The sequence below is a fragment of the Pantherophis guttatus genome, chromosome 2, assembly GCF_059756535.1.
Source record: "Pantherophis guttatus breed Tessera chromosome 2, ASM5975653v1, whole genome shotgun sequence".
Classification (NCBI taxonomy): domain Eukaryota; kingdom Metazoa; phylum Chordata; class Lepidosauria; order Squamata; family Colubridae; genus Pantherophis; species Pantherophis guttatus.
In genome coordinates, this window is record NC_142064.1 from 203561385 (window position 1) to 203581721 (window position 20337).

Below are 20337 nucleotides of genomic sequence, written 5' to 3' on the forward strand. Positions count from 1 at the left end.
AAATTTTTTTACTACCGGTTCTGTGAGCGTGGCCTATTTTGTGGGTGCTGCTTGGAGGTCATGTGACTAGGTGGGCGTGGCTAGCTGGTAAGAGTCATTTCTGGAAGGTCCTCGCACTTACGACCCGACTCATTTGTTTGCTTTTAACACTGATCAGCTGTAGGACAGCCCTTTGAAGCCCCGTGGCAAGAGTTTAAACAGTTTTTTTCCCTCTAGTCATCAGCTGGGACTCAGGAGGCAGCAATAGATTGGGGATGGGCCAAATAAAAGGTAAGAATAACGTGGGGGGGCAGGGGGGAGAACCGGTTCGGTGATGTCATATCGTCACCGCTACTGGCTCGGCCGAACCCGACCGAACCGGGAGGAACCCACCACTGGTCAGATCCATCCTAATCCCTGGGAGAAGGGTGTTCCAGAGACAGAAAAGGCATTCCTCCTGATAACTGCCATCTGTAATGTGACCAGGAGCATGCCCATCCTGCTGGACCAGATTAGACAGGTAGAAATAATTGGAAAAAGACACTCCCTCAGTTAACACAGTTCTACAACATGAAGGGCTTTATACTTTTATTACACCTGAAAACACACTGTAAACCAATGCAACCCCTGAAACAATAGTGGTGGGTAGGTGGGTGGATGTACACACACCGTTCAAATATTAAATTGGCCTTTACTCTTAACAGGAATATATTTGCACTAAATTAAGTTTACATGAACAATTTATTAAAAACTATAATAACTGAGGAAAAAGTAATGATATTTGCCTGGAAAATATGGACAAAAATAAAAACGATAGAGAGCTTCTTTCTTTATTTAATTGAATATGAATAGTGAGATTTATTTATGAGAGAAAATATTCAAGCAAGTCTATGGTGATCATGAGAATGAAATCAATGACTGGATGAGTAGATCTGATAATTTGAACTTTGACTTTGGACAATGTCTTCCCATTTCCACCCAATGTAATGGTTATTGTCCTTTTCCTGTAAGCTTGTCATACTCTTTAAAAATAGGATGAAGACCACTTGAGATATGACTGTTTTGTGGAATGTCAGTTCTTCACAGTTTCCTCTAGAGAAAACAGAAGGATTTTAGCACTAGCAAGTTGTCCACAAAATAATATCTTTCTAAGTTATTTATGAAACTGGTTATGATTACTTGGATTCACAATAAATATGTATATATGAGGAAATTTCTTCCAAATAATATTGTGTAACTTACTACTATTACTTGTTTGAATAAAAGAGACTGGCTTTCAAATATTTTTTTGCTTAATGTACAAAACAATGTGTGTTGAAGCCTTCTAAAATACATTTTAACATAGATTTTTTCATAAAATATACAAACTTTTCATTTTCTTAGAAACAATTTTCATTTCATTTTCAATTTTCTTTTCATTAGCTATATATCATACAATCCTTGATTCTGTTATCTCTGGCTTTATGACCGTAGTAAATGGTAACATGCTACATTCTTAATTGCTATAAACTGTTCTAGAATCAATCAATATAGAATGAATAGAACAAACCTTGGGGCATGGTCCTATATTCTGTATGCCAATCTCAGATTTAGTTTTCCTGGAAAAACAAAGTAGAGATATAAAGACCACAGTTAAATCCCTAATTTAAAATTGAACAATATTGTGAATATTATGGCTATTTATACAAACGTAAATCCATGTTCAGTTGAACATTATCACAAACTTTTCTCAGAAGAGATTTAGTATTAAGAGGAACTTCTACTCCACCATCAAAATTTAGAAATGTTCTTGATCCTAATTTCAGTTCAAACATTTCAGTTGTATTTTTGCTGATGACTCTTTCTGCCCCTGTAGCAATATCTTTTACAAATCATGACAGTGTCTTCTTTCAGCTGGAAAATCTGAGTCCTTATAATTGTGTGAGGATAAAAAGGGAGGCTAGGTAATATAAGCATGTATATTAACTTCTGGAAAGGAAAAGACACCATATGCAGAATTAAATCAGACAAAGCAGTCTGAGAAATTTCAGTAATTGGTTTATATACTTCTTGGTTGCTTTTGATGGGGAGGGGGGTAATTTGGTGCAATGGTTAAGGGTGCTAGAGTAAAAGTTGTGAAACAAAAATAAATAAATTCTTTCTTCAGCGATCATTTGTTCCATTTTGCAAAAACCAAAGGCAAATACTTTGGTCTTTTAGCTAGACAAAATTGTCCAAGATGACTACAGGTAAGGCAAACTGTGGAAAGGAGACATGTAAGCATATACTCACAGAATTTGATTGCAGAGCACACATTCATTCTTATATGTCACACCATCAGTGCCGCAAACCTCTGGAGGGATCAGTTTGCAAAGGACTTGTCCTCTGGTTTGGGGATACTTGCTGCAATCAACCTAAAGAGAATTACTGGTATGGGCAACTTGCGGAATCCAACTAGACTTGAGTCTTTTCTGTGTCTTCCCACATTAAACATATTTTGCAAATTTGGAAAATGAAATGCAATACGTCTTTGGCAGAACTTAGTATTTGGGTTATTCCATTTCATTCCACTAGTAAAAAGGAATGTCACTATGGAACTGATCTCATTCTTGATATCCCTTTGCCAACTTTCTCGATTCAGGTGAGAGGCAGCATGTCATTAGATTTAATTTATATTTATGGAGCTGAATTCAGCACATTACCACCCCCACCCCCATTTTTTCTTATTTAAGAATTCTCTATGATGAGAACAAGGGCTACTTGTTTCATAAATACTGTCTAATTCCAGGACAGCTGACAACAAAACATTCACACAAGAACCCTCCTGATGATCGTTTAGAAACCTTAGTACTACCAGGTTGAATGCTAGGATTTCTCTTTGCTCAGTTGCACAAGGGTGCTTGGAGAAAAATCATAGGGGTAATTAAGTTTTTCAACTATAGTTCTCTAGTTCATTCTATAAATCTTCAAAGATGAGTTTGATATCAGTTTCTCTGTTATGGCCCTTCACTTTATACCTATTTCTGAAACTTCCAACATCTTAACACCCAACATACATATATAACATGACAATCAGTTGCATATTTTGGGGAAAATAAATTCCACTGAACTAAGGTTTTAGGTTCCAAGCAAGCATGTCAAGCATTATATTCCTCACAGTCACTCATGCTCTTGTCACCTTTAGATGTCACGGTTAGATTATTGCAACATGCTCTACATGGGGCTACCCTTGAAAAGTGTTTGGAGACTACAGTTGGTCCAGAATGCAGCCGCGCAAGCTATCGTGGGTGCACCTAAATACACCCACATTACACCAATTCTCTGCACTGGCTCCCTATTGGTCTCCGGGCACAATTCAAGGTGTTGGTTATTACTTTAAAGCCCTACATGGCTCAGGGCCAGGTTATCTTCGAGACTGCCTTCTACCAATAGCTCCCAGCGACCGGTAAGATCCCACAGAGTTGGTCTCCTCTGGGTCCCGTCAGCTAAACAATGCCGGCTGGCGGGTCCATGGGGGAGGGCCTTCTCTGTGGCTGCCCCAGGTCTCTGGAACCAGTTACCTCCTGAGGTCCGGACCACCCCCACCCTATTGACCTTCCGAAAAGCAGTGAAGACCTGGCTTTTCCGGCAGGCCTGGGGCCATTGATCTCGCTGTTGCGATCTTGTGAGATCCGGCCATGAATGATGTGAATGGGTTTTAATTTTTAAATGTTTTTATAATGGTTTTTTTTAAATGCATTGTAAGCCGCCCTGAGTCTCCGGACAAAGGCGGCATATAAATTGAAATAATAATAATAATAATAATAATAATAATAATAATAATAATAATAATATTCCTAGTCCTGGCACCATCATTAAAAATATAGTCTTACCGTTTCATGAATGACTTCTGTACATTCACCTTCATGCTTTATTGCAGGGATATGTGTGGCATTCCTGTAAGCAACATACAAAGTGCTATTACATGAGTTTTGATCATGTAATCATCCCAGCTAATTATTGTGATGATCAGTCAAAAAGCCAATGGTTAGGCTATGTTACAGAACAAATAAAACCAACAGACACACTCACATTTACAGAAGACACAAAAATGTCAATTTAAAAGTGGAGAAATACTCCAAATCTCAGCTGAAGCATTGGGAATTCTGATAACTTACCCTCTTGAGTTAATATATGGCTTAGTAACCATTATAGACCTTGGCTGTTGTGCGTAATCTAGCATGACAAACTGGATTCTTCCTTTCCAATTGTTCCAGGTTTGTAAGATCATCAAATTTTGGAAGTTCCCATGCTAAAATGCTGACATTTCTTGAGTAAACAAGCAACTTGTATCGCATTTCAGCTATTTTTATATTTAAAATAATGTGAAGTTATCTGAGAGAGCAAGAATATCACGGAAGGAAGATGACCACTCTAGTACCTGCAGGCCCCACACTGTTGCCTTCTGACTTGTATGGCTATGTTATGGCAAGATCAAACACACAATTTATTATTGGCAAAAACCTTCTAACTCTAGGAGCTGCAAGGACTTCCCCCTTTTGCTTCAAGTTATCTCATTTCATTAGTTTTTTAAATTATGTTTTTCATCTGGTATCTTCTGATGTGTAAAATAGAATCTAAAATTCCAATAGAAAGAACAATGAAATTACAAGGGAAATCCCAAGCATTGTATCCCAACTCTGATATATCTTTAAGGTTTTCAGCAAATAAAGTGGTCAGTTTTGAGGATTTATTCATGGGGAATATTGTTGGAAAGTTTATGCTAAAACAAAGGCCTGCACATTCTCTACGCTTGAAGCACACTTTTGTGCTGCAAAATCCAGATAAATTTATCCAATACTTAAAGACTTGGCACACAGACCTTTTAGATTGTCTACCACCATTCATCATCCAGTGGATGATACAATTTGTCAAGTCAACTTCACAAGTCACTGTACAGATGCTTGGTAATTTGCATCAAAATTTTAGAATCTGTTCCTGATCTTCACACAAGATGAGGTGATGTCTTTACATTTCTACAGTCATTGTTTTTTGTCAGCACTATTAAATTTAGAATTTCTTAGATCATCTAGTTCAGGGCTGTCAAACTCATGGCCCGTGGGCCAGAAGCATCACACGCTGGCCATGCCCATGCCTGGTTAAGCAAAGGGGAAAATTGTGATACATCACATGATGATGCCATGACAACACTGCTTTGACACCCCTGATCTAGGTTATTTGCAATTCTCTGCTTCCAAATAAACACCACATACACTTCCTCATTATGAGACAAGTTCTATCTTAATCAGTCATTAAGCAAGCCTGAAGTCTCCAAAAGAATAATGATCAAGATAATATTTGTATGTGCATCACACTTATCCTGCATTGTTTTTATTTTAATTGAGTCTTTTCTGTGTTCATCATAGCAAATCACCAATCAAATATTAGATAGCTTGCTATGGTGTAAACACAATTAATACTCTACTGCAAAGGTGTACATGAGTCAAATTACCTTTACAGTGAAACAGGAAACAATGTTTATACTCACATAATTGCTAAGCACAGGAAACATTTATTGCTGTATGTTTTTGCATCGGTGCCACAAACAGGAGACCACAAAGCCTGGCAGGAAGTCTTGTTCTTTTTAAGGTTGGCTAGAATTATAATGCAGTTCAGCTAAAAGCAAAAACAAAAAACCTAGGATCATTCCAAGCATCAGCCTAGTTTTAAATTTGCTCAAGTAATGAAAGCCAGCTCTAAGGACAGATTTAGCAATGTATTTCTTGCAACTGGCTTCAGTTGGAAATGGAATTAGTACATACAAATAAGTTGATCTAAATATGTCTATTATAAAGCAAGTCTATCCAGTGCAGTCTCACACTAATAGTCTTCAATTCCTCATAGAGAGCTTGAATTCCATAGGTAGAACCCCCTGTCTACCTACATCTGAAAAGTCCCCAGTAGTATGAAACAATCACATAGTACCTCCTAGTGGTCAATGTAGGTGACAATACTGCACAGAATGCACATTGTTTGAAAGAAGGCATTGGGTTGGGGTAGAAGTCATGTAAAGCTCAATTCACATACGGATGACATAGTGTAACATCTTTATCTCTGCTCTGGGTGCTTAAAGAAAAGTTGTGTGTGTGTGTGTATAGCCAGGTTCTTCCTATGTAAACCAAGATTTTTATGCAGCCCTAGTTCAGTGAAATCCCAATCCACTAGCTAGGACTGCATAAAAATCTTGGTTTATGTAGGGAGAACCTGGCTAAAAAGAAATACACATAAAGGTCTACGAAAAGAAAAGAATATGTGTGTGTGTGTGTGTGTGTGTGTGTGTGTGTGTGTGTGTGTTTCTTTTAGCCAGGTTTTTCTTACATAACCAAGATTTTTATGCAGCCCTAGCTCAGTGGAGTCACATCCACTCGATTCTGGGCTTTTTTCTTCTGGCAGCCAGCAGGCCCTATGCTACCTAGTGAGAGACTTATATAGATCTATTTCTGGCTCATTAGCCATCATCAGTAAGCCACACCCACATCTCATGTATCCTCCCTGTAAAGGTACAATATCTATTTTCTTACTCTTCGTAACACACATAAAACCTACGAAGAGTATATATATATTTACACACAGTATGTAGGTCTTTGGTTATTCAGGTTTTCTCCCATGTAAAATTGGAAGTGTCTTGGCAACGTTTCAACGAAGTCTCATTCGTCAACTTCACGCTGGTGTTTTCGGCTTCGTGCTTCTAGGAGCAATGTGTGATCGCAGCTGTTTCTTCCTTTTAACTGCCAGTGGGGGTGTGAACTGATTGGGTGGGAGCTTGGCTGTGTTCTGATTGGGTGGAGGTGTGTTCTGATTGGGTGGGGGCTTGGCTGTGCTCTGATTGGATGGGGGGTTGGCTGTGCTCTGATTGGATGGGAGTGTGTTCTGTTTGGGTGGGGGCTTGGTTGTGCTTGGGTTAGTCTGAATTGCAGGGGGATTTGAGCTGGTGAGCTGCATTGCTGTTGTTTGGCTTTGCGTTCGTGGCTGTGCCACATCTTCATGGTAGGTGTCAGTTTGCTTCATGTATGGATTGGAGGGGTTTAAAGTGGCTAATGATCCAGCTGTGGTCTGGCTTCTGGTTTGTAATATAAATTTGAAGAGTTATATTAATCCTCACAGTCTGTCAAATATATGCCAGCTTTGTCAACATTTATACACAAGACTGCATTTCTATCAACTGCAAATATCTATGATTCAGCTGTAAAATATGTGCAAAATGTAATATAGCTGTTTGCAAACCCAAAATGCAAATGGGGGAGAGATCATGAAACATATACAAAGTTACCAACTAAAGGGATAACTGCTGATCTTCATAGACTTGTCTTGATTAAAATGTCTTGAATTAGCTATAATAAAGCTTTATAGCTTTATTAGCTATAAACTCAAAACTACCACCTGTTGATCTGACTATAGAAATGTAGATTATTACCCCAGACCATTATATACCAAGTAAGGCCAGATGGATTAATAAATCTACCTACCCAACAACACACCTGCATTCTTTGTATCCAGCTGATATCCTGTGAAAGATCACCTTTGACAGAAGATCCAATAATTGAATAGATGATAGAACTGCTTTGATTTCTGCCACTAGAGGGCAACACTTCTGTCCAACAATGACAGTATCAATAAAGCTGTTCTACAATGTATGGAACAGAATTGTGTGTCCATTTTTAAAGGTGTTTTGTACTTAAGCATAAATGCTACTTTTTCTGTAGCAACTCTGGAAACATGAAACACCAATCTTTGCTAATCTTACTAAAATTATATTGTCCAAATACAGGTTCTTGACCAGTGATAAACATTTATTCCATTTTTATATTAGGAAAGACTTTTACCTTGCTGTCAATGGTAGCGCCAGTTTTCTTTCTGTTTCTTAAAAGATCTTTTCGACAATCTGCACTATATGAAGAGTCTCCTGACCTAGAAGAAATAATATGTACATTCATCTAAGTTTTTAATGGTGAACATATATCCAGTGATGATCTCACTGATGCCAAATGCTAATCTGATCAAGATTGCATCATGATCAACACAACATGTTCTTGCATGATTTGAATGAATTGGCTTCAGATGCTAGCATGAGTAGGATTTTGCTGACATAGAGACTAAGTTGACCTTGATAGACATATGCAGAAATTATTGCGTAGGCAAAAGGGGCTGCAGAGTTTGTTAACGTCCGAGATAACATTTGGTAGTGGATCAAGAAGTCACCTCCCTAATTCAGTATAAGGAGGAGGAGGAAGTATAGCATAGCCAAACTTGCAAGGTTCTGTTATTAGAGCCAATCTCAATAAAAATAGTAAAATAGTTTCAGCCTTCCTAAGGCATTGGTTCCTTGGTCTGGTCTACCAGATTGCTACCAAGGATTCGTTGCTTGTACTTTATAACCTGAGAAGGGAAACTGATGAATCCAAGCTCACCTGCAAGGGTTGGATCTTGGGGTCCTGTGCTTCATTGGTTCTGCTCCTGCCTGAGAGGACAGAACTAATCAATGGAAAAGGGTGGCAAAGTGGTTAGAATGCAATATTGCAGGCTAACTCTGCCCACAGTCTGGAATTCGATCCTGATGAGCTTGAGATTGACTCAGCCTTCCATCCTTCCAAGGTTGGTAAAATGAGGACCCAGATTGTTGGGGGCAATACGTTGATTCTGTAAACTGCTAAGAGAGGGCTATAAAGCCTTATAGAGCTGTATATAAGGCTAAGTGTTATTGCTATCATTATCTGACTGGATTACTGCAATGTTCTGTACATGGGGTTGAAGCCTCCCTTGGAAGCGCCAATGGATACAAAATGCAGTGACTTGTATGTTTCCAAATTAAAGGCATGACTTTTATATAAGACCCATTTTATCATCCCTACATTGGCCACCAATAAATTTTCTGGGTATGATTCAAAGTGCTGTATTGGTCTACACAAAGCCCTATATGTGTGGGACTGAGGTATATTCAGAACTGCCTTCTCCAATAGAAATGTGGTTGTTTCATCAAGAATTTCAATGTTTAAGATGAAGAGAGACAGATGATTGAAAAAGTATTTTTTGTTCCAGCCATCAAGTTATGAACTACCTCATGCTGGAAATTAAGCTGTTAGCTTTGTTGTTGGCCTTCTGGAAGTTAATATTATTTGGGGGAAAATACAGAAAGGAGCATTCACTACAATAACAAGATTTGGCAATGGCTAAAATCAGGAAAGCTAAAGAAAGAGACAGAGGGGATAATTCTGGCTGAACAAAATTAAATCTTAAGAACAAATGTATTCTTTTTCTTCCTCTTGTGCCATATCCGTCATCGGATGTTGGCAATCATGTTGGCAATCCTATTTTTGTCAACAGCCGCATGAAAAAGTGCTGCTGAGTTTTGTCCAAACCAGTCCCTTAGGTTTTGAAGCCATGCTATTCTTCTTCTGCCTGGCCCTCATTTGCCTTCAACCTTTCCCTGGAGGATTAAGTGAAGGATGCCGTATTTTTCTGGGTGTCACATCACATGTCCAAAATATTCTAACTTTCACTTTTTAATGGCTTTGATGATTTCCCTTTGCTTTCCCAGGTGGCTTATCAATTCCACATTTGTGATTTTGTTAACCCAAGTTATGTGTAACAGCTGTCTGTTCAAATTTCAAATGCTTCTAGTTTCAAATGCTTCTAGTTTCTTCAAGTGGTTTTCTGTCAGAGACCAACACTCTACTCCATAGAGCAGGATAGAAAAGATGTAACATCTGACAAGCCTGATTTTCAGTCTTAGGCTTATGTTGTGACTGCAGAAGACCTTTTTCATTTTGAAGAATGCTGTTCAAACAAGTGTATACAAAGCCAACATTGAGAAGACAGCAACAGACAGCAAATACCAACTCTGAAAGAAACTGAAGAAACAGTAGACCACCTAGATAGCTGCTACAAAAAGTTCCCATAGACTGACTAGAAACAATGGCATGAAAAAATAGTAACAATGGTGCATTGGAAGATCTCAAGAAATATGGTTTGCCTGCAAACAACAACTGGAGGGAACATAAAGTAATAGAAAGTAAGTGATAAGTGCCTTAGATGCAATCCCAAAAAAACTGGAGCACCACTTGGACACCACTGGCATTAACAAAATCATCATTGATCAACAGCTTTACTTAAAACAGCCTACATCCTGTGATGATGCCTTAACATCATGAAACAATAACATCTGTCTATCCCAGGGTACTTAGAAGGACTCAATAGGTGAATAAAAATATCAAATCCAGTTTAAATATCTCACTAATTGTGCAACCAACCAGAAAAGACAGATATTTTCTGGAGGGCCTTGAGAATAAACTGGCCCCACCTGCACATATTTATATTTTGATAGATTTGCATTTTAGTTTGATTTTGGGTTTTTTACTGTTTCATGTTTGTATTATGTACTCTATTGCAATAATTTTGAAAACAGCAATATGAGCATAAAAGCATAATAACTAAATCCATAAGCAAGCTCCTAGACTATCTTCTGAAATAGTTCATGAAAGCCAGGTGCTTTCATGAACTTAAGTCCACATTGTCAGAAGCCAGGTTGATAGAGAACTGACTGTTCTTTATGTTTCCTCTTTTGCACTATAGCTACTCTTACACAGTTCTTTGCCTACTTAGCATACTCACCCTCCACAATTGGTACTTGTTCTGTAATCACCATGTGCAATCTTCTCTCCTGTGCAGGAGTTATATCCCACATTGGGTTGAGTCAAACCATCCTGCTGATTGCAATTTCTCTGTCAATAAAGAAGTATATTATTTGCTTGTGGACAAATGGAGGCCTTGAGAGACAAGGTGAGATTGATTATCTCTTGTCCATTGAAACAGATGACCTTAGAAGTGTTTTGTTATTTCATTGATGGTGAAATTGCAATATTCAAAAGTTCAGAATTTTAAACAGCAACACTTGTATCCTCCAACTCTTTTATGTAAAATTCATCTTATTTAGACCTTGGAAAGGTAGTCCTTGGAAACTTTATGAGTTACAGATTATGTGTTCTTGGCTCAGAATGTCTCCATTTAATCATCCAGTCCTCAGTCTACAAGTTGCTTGAAGTCTCACATGGACAGCCAGATCCCTGAATCATATGCGGTTGTTCCCAGATGGGCCATTCCCACCATAGTCATCAGCAACCATAGAAAGAGATCATTAATATGTTTGAAAAGTTTTAATTTTGACCATGACTACAAATTTTATATTTATTAAGATAATCAACTAATAGAACGGGTACTATGAGATAGCCAATGTATGTTGATTTTACATATGCAAGTACCTCTGTACCATAACCAGTATTTCTAAATATATTCTAAATAGGGGTAGAACCTCCTGGGTGGTACAAATATATCAGATTAATGTTGCAGTTGTTATGAAATCCTTGAGAAATGTCTAGAGCCGTGATGACAAACCTCTGGCACACAGAGCCATATCTGTGGGCACATGAGCATTGCCCTAGCTCAGGTCCAATGCACATGCGTGCGCTGGCCAGCTGGTTTTTGGGCCTTCTGGGCCCACCAGAAGTCAGGAAATGGGCCGTTTCCGGCCTCTGGAGGACTTCCGGGGTGGGTGGGTGGGGAAGGTCATTTTCACCCTCCCCAGGCTCCAAGAAAGCCTCTGGAGCCTGGGAAGGGTGAAAAACGGGCCTACTGGGCCCACTGGTAACCTTTTTGCCAAAAGAAGGGGGAGTGCAGAGGTGGTCGCGTGTGCATGTGTGGGGGGCATTGAATTATGAGTGTGGGCACATGGGTGCGTGACCCCCTGCGCTCCCCCTGCTTTTGGCATGCGACAGCAAAAAGGTTAGCCATCACTGGTCTAGCGCAATCTACAGTCTTAGGAAAGAGCTTGGTGGAAAACAAAAAACAAAGAATAAAGCCAAATAAACAACAACAGAAAAAGTAAACATGGAGGAGGTTCTCATCCTAATATAGTTAATGGAATGAGATGTTGGATATAAAGATTAATGGGTCACAAACAAATCTGTCAAAATTCCTGAACCATATGGGTAGGAGGCTGTAAATGTCTTCGGCTTTAAAATGTTAATACTTGTTACCTGTTTAAATTGGCAATATGATTTGTATAAGGCTTATTGTGGAAGGAAGGAGCAAGGTTCCTTAAGAGACAAAGTCATAAGAAAGAAAGCAATAATTTGTTAACATGCAACATTGCATCCTGAAATGAAAATTATTGTGCCTATGAATTATTTAATGCCCTATGATTTAAGTATTTCAAAATAAGTAGGTAGGACATTTGGAAAGAAGACTTGGAAAGAAGTACCTCTGAAAAAACATAATACAGTTGGAGTGGTGAAAAAAATAACAAAAATGACTTGTTGTTGGAAGTAACTGATATATTAGGCAAATATATCAAGTTTGGAACTTTACTAGTTAAAAAAAACAACAAGTTAAACGATATGTCATAAAATTCCACTAAATTATGTACAATATGGAGAAATTTGTTTGTTGTTCTCTTCTTTGTCTGTTTGAAGGCGCTCCTGTTGGATTTGTCCACAAAAAGATCCAGCAGGAGCTCCTCCATAACAGACAAAAAAGAAAACAATAAATGGAGCAATGTTGTCATTCCATATCTTGCTGGAATATATGAAAAGTTTGGGAGGATCCTCAGCCAACACAATATAATTGCACACTTTAAACCAGGAATACATTAAGGCAGAAGCTTGTCCACCCCAAAGACAGAACACCCAGACACAAACTGAACAATATGGTATAGCCAGTGGTGGGATTCAAATAATTTAACAACCGGTTCTCTGCCCTAATGACCAGCTGAGTAGGTGTGGCTCTTTGGTCATGTGACTGTGTGGGTGTGGCTAACTCAACATCACTCACGTCGATGGGTGCTTCGCCTTAGCTGTTACAATGTAATAAGGGTTACCCAGAGGCAGTTTCTGTAAGCAGGGCAATAAAGATTAGGCTAGAAACACCATTAGAATGTTTCCTTCCTGCCTTCCTTACAGGATTAGCCTTGTAAAGTGGAAAAAAACAAAAGGAGATTTCTTCGAAACAACTGGTTCTCTGAACTGTTTAGAAAATTAACAACCGGTTCTCCCAAATAGGTGCGAACTGGCTGAATCCCACCACTGGGTATAGCCAATGCAATGCAGTGAGACATGTGCAGACCTGTACATTGGGAAAACAAAACAACTACTTCACAAATGCATGGCACAACACAGGAGACAAACTCATCAGGCTAGGATTCAGCAGTCCATCTGCATCTGGATCACTCTTTTTGAAGACAGAAAAGTTGACATTCTGGATGGAAAGGACCACTGGTTTGAAAGAGTCAAAGGGGCCATCTATGTTAAAATTGAACAGTCTTCCTATAATAGAGGCGGAGGAATACAACAACACCTATCTCCTCTTTACAATGGAGTCCTTTCAGCATCCCAAGAAGGTTCCACACCCATCTATACTCTGATTCAGGTGACTCAGAGGATACAGATAAACCCTCAAGTGGACTCAATGACTCTCAGTACTAACAACCAGATGACTGCAAAGAATATAAATCCTTCCATTCCTCACCAGTCAGTTAGAACTGAAGCAGCTTCTTGGATGACAAGTGAAATGTTTACATAGAAAAAGCCAAGAAAGTCCAGTTGCCTTTTGAAAAAAGCACTTTTGAGATTATCCGGATTAAAAGGAGAAAAGATGATTCAGAGTACGCCATCACACCAACTGCTTCTTACACCAAACACGTTTGTTCCTAGAACTGTTGGCTCTCTGATGGTAATACTCCTCCACTCTTAAAGTACCTGTGGTCTAATATAATTTCATTTAATGAAATTAAATGAAATATTCAGATCAGAGAAATAAAGTACTTTGTTACCTAGCACACATGGCATAAACCACTGAAATGGCTAGCACAGTGATGGTGAAGCTATGACATAAGTATCAACAGGCATGTATCAAAGGTGACATGCCTGTTCACCAACACTGACAGCTTCTAATCTCTTTAGTCTGCCGCGCCTAGTGACGCAGCAGACTAAAGCACTGTTATTAACAGTTATTAACATCAGCTGCCTGCAATTACTGCAAGTTCAAATCTCGCCAAGGCTCAAGGTTGACTCAGCCTTCCATCCTTTCTAAGGTAGGTAAAATGAGGACCCAGATTGTGGGGTCAATAAGCTGACTTTGTATAAAAATATACAAAATTATGAAGGCTATTGCTTAATGCATTGTAAGCCGCCCTGAGTCTCCAGAGAAGGGCAGCATATAAATCAATTTTTTTAAAAAAGCCCATCCTTCCTCCCATTTTTGATGGGGGGGGCTACAGAATGGAATGTGCTCTTGCATGGCATTCAGAGCCTCCAAATATTTTACACAAAGAGGGCATGCTTTTGCACAATTTTTGGAGCCTGCATATGCAGCAGGAGAGCATTCTCTGAAGCTGCTTCAGGAACAAAGGCCTCAAGTGGATGTTTTTAAGGAGAGTCTAGACCTGTGATGGAAAATCTATGGCACATCAGTGGGCACGCAAGCTCAGCTCTGGTGCGCAGGAGGTCCCACCGGAAGTTAGCAGGCCGTTTCCGGCCTCCGGGAGGGTGGGGAAGGCTGTTTTCGCCCTCCCCAGACTCCTAGAAAGGCTCTGGAGGCTGGGAAGAGCAAAAAATGGGCCTACCATGCCATTGCGTCCCAGGAGCGGGGGGAGTGGGGGGGGCTATGCACATGCATGGGGCAGGGCGCATAGAATTATGGGTGTGGGCATGCGCACAACCCCCCCACTCCTGGCACACGATGGCAAAAAGGTTAGCCATCACTGGTCTAGACAGTCACTTATCTGGAATGTATCGGTTCTCCTGCTTGAGCAGGGGGCTGGATTAGAAGACCCCACTAAGGTCCCTTCCCGTTCATTCTATTCTGTTCTGTTCTGTTCTGTTCTGTTCTGTTCTATTCTATTCTATTCTATTCTATTCTATTCTATTCTATTCTATTCTATTCTATTGATCCAAAGCTGCCTCAGATAGGCCTCAGGCATCTGTCAACAGAAAGAAAACACCACCTGAAGGTAAATAGTGAGTGGCAAATCCTGGTAAGGGGGACGGTGTCACACACATGATTGGCCATTTAAAAAAAGAAAAGAAAAGAAATGAATATGTAAAAAAAATTGTTTCTCTTCATTGAGGATGGGGTTTTTTGACATGCTAGTAGAGTCAAATTAGGTGTTTTCTGACATTTTGACATGCCGATCCCAAAAGGTTCACCGTTACTAGGCTACCACAACATGTAGCCGTGGGTGCCACTTTAAAGAGCTTCAAAGAGAAACGAGGCCTGTTCATGTAGTCTGTGATCAAAGTTTGTTAGTCTTGATGCCTATCTTCAGTATCAAAAGCAGCATGCTTGTGATTGCTAGTTTCTGAGATAGATGAGAAAGAGATTGTTGTTTGCTCATTCTCTGCTCCTTGCTTTTTGCGTGTGGTTAGTCCCTAAGGGGAAAATGTGCAAGATATGAAATATGCAATTATTTTATACCACCAGAACTACCAGTAGAAACAAGAGATGCAAGACAAAGTTAAATTCCTCATCGTTCTTTTAAAAAGAGACACACAATATTTGATTGATAGCACTGTTTGGTAGAACACTGATCTATTAATTTTCCATTCTATAAAGTTAGAAACTGAATCTGACAATACCGCTGATAATTCTTGTATACATCTAATAAATACACAAGAAAAATGTATGGAGATTTAAGATACATAATGCATTTCATAGTAATCAGATTTCCATAACTAATCCCTTATTTGGTTTTTTTGGCCTTCCTCTAGAAATAATGGATGAAATGCACAAATTTGCTCTTGGATACCACTTGGAAGATTTGCACTTTTTTTACCTGAGCTTCTAATCATGATTATATTAACTCAGTTTCCTGAGCTGGTAGGATTGTTTCACCGGCAAGTACGCATATGGATATCACCTGTAAAGTTAGATTTTATCAACTAATGAATGGATACACATTGATCAAAGGCAGAATAGGTATCCACTTTGCTAATACAGGTAGTCCTTGACATACGACCACAATCGAGTCCAAAATTTCTGTTCTTAAGTGAAACATTTGTTAAGTGAATTTTGCCCCATTTTATGACATTTCTTGCCTCAGTTGTTAAGTCAATCGCTGCAGTTGAGAAGTTAGTAACTCGGTTGTTACGTGAATCTAACTTCCCCATTGACTTTGCTTGTCAGAAGATCTCAAAAAGTGATCACATGACCTTGGGACACAGGAACAGTCATAAGTATGAACCAGTGGCCAAGCGTCTGAATTTTGATCACATGATCATGGGGATGCTTCAAAGGTTGTAACTGTGATGAACTGTCATAAGTCACTTTTTTCAGTGCCGTTGTAACTTTGAACGGTCACTAAACGAGCTGTTGTAAGTTGAGGACTACCTGTATAACTACCAACACTGCTCCAAAGAAAGAGAGAGTCATCGTAAATAATACTTTTGTTTTAACACTGTCATCTTCTTTCAACAATGAAGATCCTGTTCAATATACTAGTATCATTAAGTTGCTCTCAGCCTGAGGCAAAAATAGTTTGTGTCAAAACTCAGCGTAATAGGAATGACATACAAATACAGGATGCTGGAACTATTATTTGAGACTTCATCATCTCCCAACACCTCATTACACCTCTTTGCAATTTTACAGCAGAGCTCTGATGAACCTTCAAGTAAATCACAGGGTTCCCTGCATGTATTGCTTAGTATCGGCATATCAAAAAGCAAAACTGGGCAACTTCCAAATATTATTAACTTAGTAATGTAGGGAGATGTATTTGTTAGATAACTAGCAACATCCAGCACAGAATTCACAAAAATCTTCTCTGGCTGCCTGCTGGTCATCTTTACGTCACAGGACCCGTCTTCCATAAATGGAATGGAATTTGTAAACCAAACACTTCCTTTTAAAAGCTACATTTACTACAGCTATCTCAAGATCAGGGGTGCTATTCAGCAGGGTCTGACAGGTTCTGGAGAACTGGTAGCGGAAATTTTGAGTAGTTCAGAGAACCGACAAATGCCACCTCTGGCTGGCCCCAGAGTAGGGTGGGAATGGAGATTTTGCAATATCCTTCCCCCAGGAGTGGGGAGGGAATGGGGATTTTGCAATATCCTTCCCCCAGGAGTGGAGAGGGAATGGGGATTTTGCATCATCTTTCCCCCAGGAGTGGGGTGGGAATGGGGATTTTGCAGTATCCTTCCCCGGGAGTCGGGTGGGAATGGAGATTTTGCAGTATTCTTCCCCTGCCACGCCCACCAAGCCACACCATGCCCACCAAGCCACATCCACAGAACCGGTAGTAAAAAAAAAATTGAATTCCACCACTGCTCAAGATGACAATGAAAGGAGTAGAAAAACTAGCTTGTAGTCAAAATACTTCAGATCTCAGAAGCTGAGTGTAAAGTTAATAAGCAAAGAAACAAAAAGAAACAAAAATCTAAATTGCTGCAGCAAAAACAGATAAGAACCTTCTGCAAAAGTTTTGATTGTTACGATAAATCTCCAGTAAAATTACATAATTCGTATCATTGCAGGATGACATCAAAATGCCTTTGAAGTTACTAGCCCTCCTTTGCCTCCCCAGGGGTGCCCAGGATTATTTCTGTACTTTGACAAAGAAATTTAAGAAGACTACTGTGAAGTAACAAAATTCAAATTCATTTTTAGATTTCACACTATTGGAGCTAGGATCCATAGAGATGGAGAGAACTTAATTCTCCCTCCCAAAAAGTCTGCTATTACCAGCTTTTCCCACTTGGTGGCTACCAGCTATGCAGCATCGTCAGAGAATTCTGGAAATTTTAATTCCAACATCTTGAGGAACTACCCTATTGGGGAAGTTGAACATAAAAATTCATTATTTTATTCCAACATAAACACAGGAAATGAGCAACAGTCATTATGTCTGGATTTGTATGTCTTTTGACACACATTCAGACAAATTCTTTGGTCATAATTTTAGCACATTTACTTCTTATATTGCTGGGAGTTGCCAGCACTTCTGTTTAATACTAGGAAGATAAATCTCCAGTATTACTGCTACCTGTTCTCATTCAACTGGAAGAAATAGAATTGGTGATAGAAAAGTCTTGCAAAAGAGAATGTTGGTAAAATTCTGGTGTGAATTCTGTTCTTCTTTCTCTTTTCTTTGCAATGTCTCTGATTCCCCATTTTTCAATTACATGTCAACAGAAGTCGGTATGAGTGAAATCTCCCTCTGCCCTGCTCCCATTGGGGTTTTTCAGCAATGACTCTACTCCAGAGAGATCTGCCCTTGGAGTATTTTCTGGAGAACTATTTCTTCTCCTAGAGAAATTTAGAACCATCAACCACCTTATTTCTCAGACCATCTCTTGAATGGGGGAAAAAATGGAACACCATTTATGTTCTTTTCTAGTAATAACATTTCATGCTTCCTGTCCTCCAGCTTTCTGCAGTCTTCAGTATGATCTTGCCTATAAGCTACATTGCTTTGAGAGTACATTGCTCTCAAATTACATCTTATGCTATAAAATAGTTTAGTCCAAAAATTTCCACTTTCTGAAATGCAAATGGTGCTGTTTATCTCTCTTCAGCTCCAAGATAACTATTCATTTCCCTCAGAAAAGACTTCATCTAGATAAGTTGGCATTCCTCAAGAAGAGCCACTACAGAAAATATGGATTTTCTGGAAGTTGTTGAATGTGAATTTCCATCATGCATGCAAGACTCACACAGGAGAATAGGAAGTGTCCATTCGTCCATTTCCAGATGTAACTATATTTTTATTTTAAAATAAATAAAACTATATCTTACATACCATCTATTTTTTCTTCCCATATGTAAGTCTCCACCATATTATATTTATATTCCTTAAAACTGAATTCTGAATTTTCTTCATTATGATATCTCCCAGCATATCATAATGTATACAAACTGTGGTTGGTCTTCTAAAATAATTTGAATACTACTGCCTGCCACATGATCCCAGACTGCCAATCCTCAACTGCTGCAAAAGACAATTTTTGATATGATGTTTCTGTTTTCCTTTGAAAATATGAAATCTTCTTAACCTGAAAAGGCTTTGAGGCTATGATTGTTATGGTGTAATATTTGAGCTTCCTCTGCCACAAATGCTACAAACAAATGAATCATTTGAAGCAAAACAAAATGGGGAAAAAAATCTGTTTTCACAGTTGTGGAGGTAATGGCCAGGTAGAAGTTTGAGTAATATTCCCCCTCACCTCATTTAGGTTTCCTTGCTTCCCTTGAGTAGCTCTGTTGCCATTTGAATATGGGCTTGGTTGTCCTTTTCCACTTCCACCCAAAATCTTGCCTTGTCTTGCTTCTTTTTTGCTAGAAGACACGGAGCATAGAAGAACAGAAATTGGTTTTCATAGTCCAAGTGCTTATTAGAACTCAAAATGTTTAGTAGAAGAGCAAGATAAAAACACACCAAAGCAATATACAAAAGTGGAAACAAAAGGAAAGACAAGATGGCCAAAAGATGGCATAACAAATGCTAATGAAAACACAATTGGGATATTTACATGTAACTTAATTATAAATTATTTTTTAAGGATTGTGGCTTGGCTTGCTGAAGCAGTTTAACAGAACTAAGAATGAGCTAAATGGAATAAATCTAGGTTTTTTTTATTGTTGAGATCCTGTCTTAGTTGAGAAAGTGACTGGATGACTTGAGTCGAGCCACAATATCCAAACCTAATCTATCTCTATTTGTTATGTTGGATAAGAAGAGGCAGAGAAAAGTTCATATCTATGGCCTTTGTCTTATTGAATGGGTAGAGTTCAGATTCAATAAGTAAGGTGAATTTCACAAAGAGGATCACAGTAAGAAGACTCCAAGTTATCCAACTTGAACAGCCCATTAAAAATCATTAGTTCTTTGCAAAAATTATTATTATTGCTCTCCCCCAGAGCACTATATTGAATAGTAGAATTGCTTTGGAAAAGTCTCTACGAATGTGTGAATTCTATTATCTGGCCAAAGTGGATCATTTCAGGCACAGATTTTTGTAAGCAATGAATGGACATCAAAGATAATGAATTAATGACTCTTGTCACAGTCCATCCTGGGACTACCATATATGTGCCTGGAATACAGCTTCTAATCAACTTTCTCTCTCTTTCTCTCTGGGTGAAAATGCTGAGGTCTAAAGGCATTACTAAACTGCCATTCTTCACAGACTTGACTATATCGTTTTTTGATGTACTCTAATTCTATGTATTGTAGAAAGTCAGCACCTACCCCCCCTTCCTAGAAGAATGAAATATTTTGGAGAAATAAGAAAAAGGCAGAATATTATATTTTCCCAAAGGCAGAAATGGAGAAACATGTTTTTTTTAAAGACA

General features: G+C 38.8%; 1 protein-coding gene across 1 annotated transcript in view; it reads right to left on the bottom strand.

The window, feature by feature from the left end:
- Positions 1–550: 550 nt before the first annotated feature.
- SPINK5 (serine peptidase inhibitor Kazal type 5) overlaps positions 551–20337 on the bottom strand; it is a 34296-nt gene continuing 14509 nt past the window's right edge. Inside the window, exons 8-15 of the mRNA XM_034401373.3 lie at positions 19209–19320; positions 10606–10715; positions 7821–7905; positions 5486–5613; positions 3831–3894; positions 2251–2372; positions 1529–1577; positions 551–1071 (exon numbers count right to left, since the gene is read on the bottom strand). Coding sequence (XP_034257264.2) covers positions 1060–1071; positions 1529–1577; positions 2251–2372; positions 3831–3894; positions 5486–5613; positions 7821–7905; positions 10606–10715; positions 19209–19320 — 682 coding nt within the window. The 3' untranslated portion in view covers positions 551–1059. The remainder of the gene's footprint in view (positions 1072–1528; positions 1578–2250; positions 2373–3830; positions 3895–5485; positions 5614–7820; positions 7906–10605; positions 10716–19208; positions 19321–20337) is intronic.